General features: G+C 35.2%; 1 protein-coding gene across 6 annotated transcripts in view; it reads left to right on the top strand.

Moving 5' to 3' along the window:
* LRBA (LPS responsive beige-like anchor protein) overlaps positions 1-12,017 on the top strand; it is a 357,069-nt gene that overhangs the window by 95,591 nt on the left and 249,461 nt on the right. For all 6 annotated transcript variants that reach the window (XM_079306956.1, XM_079306953.1, XM_079306954.1 and 3 more), the window contains one exon: positions 825-886. In XM_079306956.1, the coding sequence (XP_079163082.1) occupies positions 825-886 (62 nt within the window). The remainder of the gene's footprint in view (positions 1-824; positions 887-12,017) is intronic.

The raw sequence follows: 12,017 nt of genomic DNA, 5'->3' as shown, positions 1-12,017 counted from the left end.
CTAAATATCCTATTTTAGTTACATATTTTTTTTCTCTGAAAATAAAAGAGAATCTGGTTCAAAGTATTTTGACTGTAGTATAGTTACATACGTGGGTAGATGAGTATTTAATAAATTGCATGAGCAAAAAAGAAAAAAAGAGGATAATAACTGGGGAGTGTATGAACTGTCTTGACAAAAATAAACACACAAAAATGATTTTTGGTTCTAAACCCCAGTTATAGGCAAATCCAAACCAAAATGTGAATACAAATAATAATACTCAAATTAGTTTGTAAACAACTGAAAATATGTAATAGGTTACTGCTTGCACTTCTGCTTAGGTTTAGTGTGGGGTTAAGGGTCAAAGTACTAATAAGAGTGTTTGGGATGTCTGCTGCCATGAAACAAAATGGAAACTTGATTGATAGCTGGGGGCTGAAAGGAGAAGGCAATGGAGAAAGCAGAGGTCATAAAGCCATTTCCCTTCTCTGCATCTATAATGACCCAATCCTTCGAGAAATAGCAAAATGTAGATACAGTGGATTAATATAACATATGTTAACCACACTTGTGATCATTTTGACATACAAACATTTATGAAACTGAGTAATGGGGGTAAGAATTACTATTAGCTGCTTCTTTTAGATGGAAGGCATGGAATTTATGATTTCCCTCTCATATATGTACTTTGATTTTGTGCTGGTGAAGTACAAAATTGAACTGGAAGTGGCATGAAAATTTTGCTTTCTTTTGTTTGTCAAAATGCTTCTAATCTTTCACTTCAAAATACTTTGTGTTAATATAAGCATGCATTTATGTATAATTTTTTTTTCCTTTTGTAGGTCTTGTGTGCATGAAATCTAGCAGTTCAGTTGTGGAGCTGGTGATGCTCCTTTGCTCTCAGGTGAGGTTTAAGTAACAATGTCTGAAATTGATCTGTTTGAACACAATGGAAATGACAGACAAAATTTTACTTTAAAATTTACTTTTAACTTAGGTTCATAAGTAATAGGTAAAAAGATATTGTTCAAGGCCTTTTCCTTTAAAAAAAATAAATCATAGTGTTTGTGTTTATTCAAGTGGGTTTTTGTTACCTTGCTATTGAGCATTTACATAACCTTGAAGATGTAGGTGTACCTACATAATTCTATGCTGTCATTTTTGTAAGATTTTGTAGGATCAATAAAATATTAAAGCTAAAGAAACAGATTGATTCCTGCATCTTGACATGTTGAATCCTGTGGGATAAATAGAATTTTTCCTTTTGTGTAGAGGTTATGAAATGAGTGATAAATACTTTTGAAACCCTGTCATTCCTAATTGATTTGACAAGTACTAAGGATTTGAGAAAAATCTAAGAAGGCAACTCTGGTTGTCATCAGTTTGGGACATTCTACATTCCTAAAGGCAAAGGGATTTTAGATATGTAAGAACTTGAGAACTGCCTGTTCCTGTGGTTCAAAAAGAGACAGAGCCTAAGGAACTTCTAAAAAATTGTGTATGCTGTATTGATTGGATTTTTTGGGGGAGTTTCTTGCTGCTTTTTTTTTTTTTTTTTTTTTTTTTTTTTTTTTTTTTTTTTTTTGGTAATTAAATAGAAGACTGTTTTTATTGAGCCTTCTTTTGGTGCCTTTAAAATTATACCTTTCTGGTAGTAAATTCCCCTACTTAAAACTTTAAAATAGCCTTTTTTAATGGGAATGGTATTGGTCTAGAGGTCAAGGGTTCTGACCCATTTCAAAACCTTTGACCTTCATTTACAACCCCTATGGTTTGCTTGCCTGACGAATAAGGATAATGCAAAATTAATGTTTCTTCACATCGATTTATTCGTTTTAGTGCCTATATTGCCAAATTTATTTAGAGTGTGCTGATAGACATTTCATGAATACAAATGAAAGAATCATAGAAGGTGTGAAAAATCGATAGTCTACATTGTCAATAAAGTGCAATAAGAACAATTACTTCTGGAGATTACACCTAATAGATTTTACAATGAACTAGTGAAGAGTAGTTATGTTTTTCAGTGAGGTTATTATTAATGAATGTAACCAGAACTTTGCTCATCTAGTTTTCCATCTTCCTCAGGAAATACAGTATCGTTTTACCCTGAATGGAATTTAATATTCCTCTTGGAACTTTTGGAATTTAGAGATTGTTATTTTACATATGGCAGTACTGGAAGTGAACATTGTTCACAACTTCTAGAATATGAACTTGCAGCTGATGTAAATTATAAAAGAATTTTTGCTACTGAGAAATCCATATAACAATTTTTATTGTTCATTTAGGAATGTGTTAAAGTAAAAACTAATCCAAGTATTAAATGGGTGTCTGACAACTTGATATTACATTTAGAAAAATTAGTTTTTGGTATCCATGCTGCTTGTATCAATAATTAGTGCTTGACCTTTCCCTTTTTTTGGGTAAAGTAATCTAATCTTAAAATCATGTTGTGCTCTGTACTGTACGTCACTTGTTTGGTTTTGGGAAGTGGAAAGGATAAGGAATAAATGACGTGCTCTAATGCATCTATTTGTCATATGTGTCACAATGCCACTTAATGCTAATCTAATCAAATTGAAGCTACCATGATTGCTTAGCAATGCAAGTTGCACAGGCAGAGGTGGTTCTTTGTGGAGTAGTAGAAATAAACCAATAAAGTCACAAAGACCTCAAAGTCTTTTTAAAGTTACATAGCAGCTGTAATTTTTGGCAGAATATGAAAAATGATGTGAGAAATGAATCTAAAATTAGCTCCAGATGTATACAGATTGTTCTGGGGTGATAATTACATTTTTCACTTTGAATTTTCCTAATTCAAAGAGGTCAGCATGGCAATCACAGAAGTGATTTATTTTGTTAAGAAGTGAACTGTCTTTTGCTACATGAAAGCTTGAGAGATATGAAATTGAATTTCAAGCCGACATTTTACAGATACTGGGAGGAGATGGGGTTGAGCTTGATTGATTTTTTTCTTTTTTTTCCCCCTCTTTTTATTTTCTTTTTTTCCCCCACTAGATAGGGTGGGAAATGAAGTGATATCCTTTTGCTAAAATTTTAATTAATTTTTAAGAGGAGATGGAGAGGATGCAGTGCCAAAGATCAAAAGATCAGGTCAAAAAACAGTTTTTAATCACATAAATAATGTGGCATAGTTATAAAGTAAGTATCTGCAAATTTGATTTAAAACTTCACAAATTTGTCAGCCATGGTTTTATGAAATTGAAAGATTACTCTGATTAATCTTTGGTGTTTTTTTATGATAACCTCTTCTCAAAATTTATTTTAAACATTGAAGATACAATGTAAGTACTTGGGTTGTTTTTCTGAAGCATCTGACATTTTTCTGATGTTCATTTAGATCTGTGGCTGTATTATGTTTTTCTTCTTCAGAAGTGGAAAACGGAATAATAATTTTTTCCTAAAATTGTGAAAATAAAACTTCTTTAACGGGAGAAGTAATTTTTTTAAAAATTCAAGAGGTACAATTCCCCCAATCTATTTACGACACCTGGTTAATTTCTATCTCGTTTAAAATTCATATACTTATATGAAATGGAAAAAGACCCTTATTTAGTGTTTTTGTGTCTGCATGTTGATATATTGCTTTCTGTTTAACACAAGGTAAAAAGAGAAACAGGTGGTTTGAGACACAGACAAAAGGCTTTTCCCAAGATAAAAACAGTTGTGTTTTTTGACAGACATGCTACATTTTGAGACGTGTCTGTGTGTGTGTGTGCGCTTACATTTCTATAAATCTATCAAAACATAAAGAATCCTTCATTTAATATTACTGCAAAGTGTTCCTGCTTATTTGACATTAATATCATTTTTGAAGGAATCGACGTTGCATTCAAGGCCACTTTATAAAAGCGTTGTGTTGCTCATCCTAATTCAGTCTGACACACATTCCAATAACACTACCTCCCTTCTAGGGTTTAAAACTAAATTTATGGCTGAGCATTGTGAAGTGCATCATTTAAAAATGGTTTCAACCCAAAACATCTAATAAATAAATAATGTGTATGGCTACTCAGTAGCAGACTTTCCAGACTAGAAATCATTCCATCGGATACTCAACAGTCCACTATCGGAGAGGGCTGTCAGATAAATCTTATAGTAGCTGCATTCATGTCCTGTAAATCACATGTTATTGTCTGAGCCTTCTGCCAGGTCATCTATTCTTTTGCCATTTATCAGAAATGCATACAGTACAGTGAACCTGGGAGCACCATCTCGTCTGGCCTGGCATCCTGTCGGGGTAATTAAACCAGCCGAAAGAGAGAAGTTCTCTTGCTGTTCTCCTGCCTAAATGAGTGACATCAGCATGTTGGAGGTGCTCCCATGCAGTTGTGAGACAACACTCCTGCAAGGGGAAACTGATGTCACCCCTGAAGAGAGCATTTTCATCTAGTAGGGCTCTCTCTGTGCCTAAAATTCAAAGGTTTATGGATGAATTGAGTGCATAAATGCTGCTGTGTTTCCTTTCATTTGTCAGATATTTTCTTGAAATACATGACTGTGTAGGAAAAACTGTGTTCTTCCCTTCTCTTTCATGAGGGTATTAAAAATATGTCTCTCTTGCTCAGGTGCATGAAGCATTTGTCTGATTATTGTAGCTCCAAGGTGTAAAGTACGAAATAGGTGAGATAGGTTCTGTAATTTTCCTTAATGCCTTTGGATTTACAGAATTTCTGGCATTTGAAAGACGCTGCTTTCTGTCATCAATCTACTGAATCATCAGTGGAGTTTGTGTTAGAGTGCTAATTAAGTGGCTCTTCTCAGATTAATCTTCTACTTGGGAGCATTTTTCTACTGAATCTAAATGTTCTAGACTACAAAGTAAACTTGTACTAACTGATTAAAACACTGTTCAGCTCTTTTTCCGAAATTGAAGGAATGCCACCCAACCTATTGAAAAAGTTACACATGCACCCCATGTGCTTGTTCAAGGTATTCTTATTCTTGGTTCCTCCTTCCTCTATCCTGATAAGTAGTATTAACATAGAAAAAAAATGCACTGTTGAAGTTGGTCTTACTGCCCTTGTAGGCAAACTTTGAGGTCTTCAGCTTACTTTATTTCTTTTTTCTTTTTTTCTTGTCTAACTTAGTTGTCACTAGTTAAGTGGTGAAGTTTTTGCCACAGGTATTTCTTTAGCATGGTATTTCATATTCTGCCAAATCCATTTGTTGGTGGATTCTGGTGCTCATAAATAAGTCTGTGCATCTCTTGCATGGGCAACATCTTGGTCATCTCATCTCTTAATTTCAAATAAGGAATCTTAATTGAGCAATACCAATATGTTCCATGTACCCATACAAACTCTATGATTCCATTATTTTCCCTAAGGAAGAGCAAGAGGAATTGGATTTTTTCAGCAGAATTTTTCCACATCCTCCTTCCTTTTCCACGCCATTGCTTAAGTGTTTGTGGAATGCAGTGGGATCTTCAGGCTTTTATGAGTATCCTCTGCTCAGAAAAAAAGCTTTTCATTGATGATCCAGGTTCATTACCTCAGGAATGGATTTCTGCAGTGTGTTCTAAAATATGGCAAGCCTTTGAATTGCTTGGAGATTTTAGCTGATGTAGAAGATGGCAGGTTTTCAGTGTTGGTTGAGAGAACACATTATGCTGATGCTCTGTGATCTGCACTGGATCCTAATTTACTTTTAAGTGCAATTTGATATGATGGATAACTATAGTGATTGCTATGAAGTTTTAATTGAATTGACTATAGGCTATCTAAAGACCAATACTACTGTGATAGCATGGCAGCCAAACTCAACAGATTCATCAAATCTCTTTAGCAATATCCTGCTGTAGATGTGAGAGAATAAATGCTGTTGGAATACTTTTTATGTGCCCCAAATATAAGATGAGGATATTTTTAATTACAGTAATGTTCTTCCCTCTGATCACTTTGTTATAACAGCTGAAAATAAGTTTAAAAAGAATTTGATAATACTTTAGATATGTGATCAAATAGATATATGTGTGTTTTGGCATAAAGGGTGGATTTTGTAGGCTGTCAGATGGTTTTCTATCAACTGTAATACATGCTCCAATTTCCTTTTAAAAGCCATTTAGAAGATAGCAGGAGTGGAAAGGTTTTCTTTTTATACAGTGTGAACTTCTGCCAATATGATCTTTGTATCAAAGATTAATGCAGCTGTACATGAGTTAAAAAGCTTCAGTGATAGATTGCTTTCATGATAAAATGGTTAGAAACATAACTTTATCAGGCAAATGAAAATGATTTAGATCTTAACATACAAAAATTGAAAGAGCTTACCAAAGTCTAAAGGGAAGGGAAGTCAGGGAAGGGCCATAGGTGTTTGCCTTGTGTCTTGTATTGATAACTTTGCTTGAAATGTTATGTCAGAAACTTTATAGTGTACCTTTGCCATATTTTTTTTAAATTTTAAAAATTATATTTTTGCTTGAATTCTTTAGAAATCTTTGCAGGTTGGAAGAATACTTGCTAACCTAGCTTTTTGTAGAGATGAGGTGGAAGGGAGAATATTCAAGATCATCTTACTCTACTATGGATTATTTAGATTCAGATCTGTACCTCAGATCTACTTTGTACCAAGTGGATCCAAGCATATTAATAAAACTGTGTAAATCCTAATATTTGAAAACATGAGATTGCCAAACATGTTATTAATTGTTATGCAAGCAGCAGTAGGGATGTTTCTGGTGTAATTTAGTAACAAATAATACATGGTCCTTGTAAGTGGAAAACAAAATGGGAGATCTTCATCCTAATGTTTTTTAGGATGCCTCTGGATGGAATGTAATTGGGAAATATCTGTTGAGCTTTATGTCTAGTGCTACTTCTGATAGTTTCAGTGAAAAGATTTTACATTATAAACTCTTTTCACCTCAGAAATTCTTTTCCCCCTGCAATGTAAGTTTTAGTCTACAGTGGTTTAGTTTTGCAGGATGGAGACTGTGGTCAGAGCCAGGAAGAGAGAAAGGTAGATCCCATAGTAGCCAAGGGCCATGCTATCAAAGTGTTCTCCTGGGGCTGAAGAGATTGTAGTTCCATTAATGTTTCAGGTAACAATTATCACCAGGTAAAATCTGTCTGAAAAGTTTTAGTATATCCTCACAAAGTAGCTAATAGTCCATTAAGGGCATTCAGCAGTCTTGTAGAAGAGTCCAGTTTTGAAAGAAATTCAGCTCTCTCAATTTGTAAAAGCAACATTGTGATTCATCTGTTTGTCCTCAATTGCCATTTCCTTTCTTTGTTGTGATACAGGGTTTCTGCATTTTCCTGCATTGCAGGACACTTGCTATATGCACGGTGAGCTGTTTGGCTAGTGGTCAGTAGGATTAATTTTGGAGAATGTGAATAAAAGTCCTGGAAAGTGTGAATGGGCACTGGCTGTGGAATCCAGACTCCTTAAATGTGGTCCTTTGGTGCTTGGATTTTACTAAGTTTCCTTCTAACAAAACAGAAGGTTACATTACCATATCTGTTCTTTAGAGCACCTAGATTCTCCCTTACACTGATGTATCTGGGGGTTTATGCATAGTGTGACTTTTTTTTTTCCTGAGTGGGAGTTTTGCTTCCATCTCTGAAATCTGAGTGTTTCAGTTTGGGTGCTGAAAACATCTATTGACAACTTTCATGCTTGGTATTTGTCACTGAGCAGAGTACTTGGAATAATTACAAATGGACTACATGTGCTATGGATATTTTGCTGCTTGCTTCATTGAACTATGTTATACATTTGAAGTGTCTGAAACTGAAGATCAGATTGGTAGATAATTGTCTGAAGTGCAAATCTGATAAGATGGAAATAAATGGAAACAGCTGGGAAAACCTTTCCTTTGAACTGGAGTATGTTGAAATTGCATTTAAATTAGCTGCATATATTTTTTTTTTTTCTTTGGCTTAAGCAGTATGTGGATTTTGTCTCTCCAGAACTAGATTATTGTAACATATTCTGTGTGAAACACCAGGATAATATAAAACCTGTCTATTAGAACTTCATCCCTGCTCTGAATTCCTGTTGCTTTCTAAATTGTTTGACAGTTTAATTGTCTGTAATTGCCTGTTGAGTTCCATGGAATTTCTTGGAGAGCACCCTAGCATGTTTAGGTAGGAGTTTCTTTCAAACTGCTGTTCTTGAAATTGCTAAGGTTCACACTTTATTACACTAAGGATCTGCTTGAAATCTGCCTTTTCTCTTAGGTGTGATTGCTGGCTTCAGGAATATTGTGTTTTTAGTATGGCATGTGGATAGGCTATTTAAAATGCCTGTGTTCATCACTGGCTAAATTTTAAAAACAATTTAAAAATTATGATAGACTCATACAAGAAACAGTATGCCATGAAGTGAATGGATGTATATTGACAGTTTCCTTAGTAGTAGAAATCAAAGAAGTTTATAACTTTGCTTTTGCCTTAAGTGTGAAAATAAGTTGGAATGTATTGAGAATTGTTTGCCAATACTGCATGAATAATAAGTGACCTGTTCTTGACTTAGTGATGCAATAAGCACTTGGTAGTTGTATCCTGGCAGGTGGGGGTCTCAGTGGTTAAAATGTGTTTGCTTTATATCCTTGTATCTCTCCATAATGCTTACTCTAGGAGGATGTTTTAAGGATTTACTCATTCTCAAATGTGAAGATTAAATGTACAATGTGAGATTTTAAGATGAGCAAAAAACTACACATCAGCTTTCAGGGAAGGAATTGTGAACTTTGTGGTATAGAAGTATGAAAAAAGTCAAGATGGACTCTATATATCAGACTAAGAAAATGTATAGAGAGGTACAAGCAGATAGTTTTAGTAAAGCTGTGACATTTTTGTTTGGAGTGATATGAAGTGTTGTTTCTTGAGACAATCTGATTGGAGGATTCAACATATCTTACAAGTTTTTGGTAGAGAAATGGATAAAAGATTGCTTTTGTGGTTCATCACCCTGTCTTTGAAGTATTTTGTCACACTGGAGTGGAGAGACATGAACTTTCCTAAGTTGTTCTTACTAAAACAGAGTTCTGTGGCAAAAGTGAGGGATTTTTACCCCTGATTTTATTTTTTCAAAGTACAATCTTTAGTGGTTCTGTAGACTTCTCATGTACTATAAGCTCATATGAAGAAAAACTCTCTCATGAGTTAAAAATTATATGCATTTAGCCAGAAATTCAGGACGTGGTGTTGGTGTGAGTTTAATGGAAAACACACCCTCTACAGCTAGAAATATTAGCCCTTAAAGCTGTGTTGCTGGGAGTTTGTTTGATTAATGTATAGGTTTTTATGTCTAGGGAGGAGGAGAGTGGATTGTCTAATGTAAATGTGAGTCTTGGGAGTGGGATAAGGGAACAGGACAGCTTCATTTCCATTAATGTACAGTGCTGCAGATGTTCAAAACCAAGGGAACATAATTTAGCTGCAGAAGCAAGACTTTTTTGAAGAAAAAAGGCATCCTGTTGCTTCACCAGCACACTAGGACTTAAAAAAACACCACCATTTAAGGTGAGTTTTGTGCAGCAAGAGCACACCCTGTGGCTTGGCAGTCTAGTCAGAAGGATGATACCACGCTGACTTTATAACTAGATCTTTGAACAATATTCTCATGGGTGGTAAATGCAAAACAAAGTAATATCAACTGGCACTTAATTCTGTGAGCTCCCTGCTGGTGGGGCTCTGCACTGAAATGGAACTCTTCCTGACAGGAAGTCAGCCACGAAGTGTGGAGACCTCTGAAAATAAAGTGTGCTTTAATTTGACACCCTGCTGTTTTACAGCCAGTCTGTTTAATTTGAGACTATGGAAAGAGGGTTAGTGCAGGGGAGGGGTATGAGATTATGGAAAGTTCAGTGAGCAGCAATGCTGGTTGCTGATTTAATACTAATTACAAATATGGGAACTTTTTTGTTCGTGTTAATAAACCAAATAATGTGTGTCTGTTTCCAAGCAGAACTGCTTGGGGAGCTCAGGATTTGGGGAACTGTGCTGTTTACTGGAAGTTGTACCCAGAGAAACTTTGTGTAGTGGTGCTGTTCAGTTTATTGTCTGACCTGCACTCTTATTTATATGTCTCTGTGCTTTTTGCTCATTTCTGCAACTGGGAAAACATTTGTCTCATCAAGGGTTGTTTGCAATGCACTAATTTTTCCATGAGTGTTTTGCAAAAAGTGATAAAAACTCATAGTTCAGATTAGACAGCAGTCATGATATTGAGGACTGTTAGGTGTTAGATCCTAGTTCAGAGTCAATTTTAATTCAGAAGAAACATCTGGATTTTCCAGTGCTCTTTGGATAGTTCTGCAGACTTGTATTTCTATTTCTACATGAAACCAAAATGGATGTATTTTTCTTTTGGTAAATCTGCTTAGTGAGTGCAGGTGAGGATTTCAGTGAAAGGAGCAGAAAATAATTATTTATCATCTTTATTGTAGTTACAGATGATAATAGAAACCTTTGTTGCAACATGTTGTATATATATTATATTTTAGTGTAAATAAAGACAATAGATGTAGGATGAGGAGGGGAGTAGAGTATGCAACATAATGGGAGAGAGATTAATTTTTCTGCCCTTTAAAAAAAAATAGATTTAGCTTCATTTTCTCTAAATCTTTTCTTAAAAGATCTGCATGAGGATAGGATTGCCTAAGGGAATGTCAAGGGACAAGTTTGGACATCCTGTATTATGAGTGAAGAGGTGGGGTTGGTTTGCATTCTTGAGTTTCATTCCCTCTAAGGTACAATGATGGCAAGAATCTTGTTCCTCATGTGCATGCCTTCATTCTGAGAGTTTAAGTAGAAACCAAGCTACATTTGGGGAAAAGGGTGGTACCAGAATCAGGGAAGCATAGAAGGTTTGGGTTGGAAGGATCCTTAAAGATCATTTAGTGCCAATCTCCCATATAAACGGGCTTATGGTTCCCAAATGAGTGTTATATTTCTTTATTAGTTAAATTTATTTGAAGCTAAGAATATTGAGCAGGAAGGTTGCTGCTATTTGATGGTGATGATGAATGTTGCTGTGAGTGGGACCAGTCCAGCACTACTGGTGCTGCTCTGCAGCACTGAATTTGCTGTGATTTTCTTGTTTTCGTAATTCGTAGTCTACCTTGAAAGGCATTTTCCTTCCTGTTCACTGGTGTTACAAAATCTCCAATTGCAATCACAATTAAACAAAAAAGCACTGAAATCAAGGGTCAGTTTTATTATGCTTCTGCTATTCCTCAATTTGTTTGCCTTTGTCATGAAAATGATGCTGGCGCTGCAACTTAATTATTTAGATCTTTTCCCTTTGTTCATTTTATGTTGTTGCTTTTCCTCACGTCTGTTTTTCTGACTCATCTCCTTTTGACTTAAGAATTTTGTGCTTCCCATTGATCCTTATTTACAGAACTGCTTGGTACTTTGATTTCTCAATTAATTTTTTGCATTCCTGTTTGTATTCTTTCTGAAGCTAGTCTTTCATCTTGGCATTGAAAATAGCCGATGGTTAAAGAAGCTGGAGAGGAAACTGCAGTGGAGAAGGTTTGCTGCTAGATGAACTCAAACCTGACCCCTAATTTTGTTTCATGGGGAGTCATGGCAACAGTCTGCTAGTGGGAGAGAGAAGGGGAGAAGCTGCCTGGGGAAATTGCTTTCTCCATCAGAAACTGGGGACCTGGAAGCAGCGATCCACTCATTCAGTTTTCCCCCAGTTTTTCCATACTTTTTTGAAACTAGATACAAAAATGAAGTTTGTGGGTTTTGATCAGAGAGATATGCAGCTTTTATGCTGTGAAAATTATTACTGATATATTCTTATTTATGCAGACTGTGATAGTTTTATAATTTTGCATGAATTTTGGGTTAAGTTAAAGTTTTATTGCTGCTTTAAGAATATTTGATTTCACCATAAATTATGACAAATGCAACCTATTTTAAGATCTTTTGGCTGAGTGCAATTGTTAGAGATTGTATATGCTGTAACATTTTACATAGTATATTTTTAATAGCAGTGTATTTTTTAGGATATATTTGCATCCTTTATAGAGAAGGCTACAGTTCTCACTT

The sequence above is a fragment of the Erithacus rubecula genome, assembly GCF_903797595.1.
Source record: "Erithacus rubecula genome assembly, chromosome: 5".
Classification (NCBI taxonomy): domain Eukaryota; kingdom Metazoa; phylum Chordata; class Aves; order Passeriformes; family Muscicapidae; genus Erithacus; species Erithacus rubecula.
This window is presented reverse-complemented; position numbering and strand designations above follow the sequence as displayed.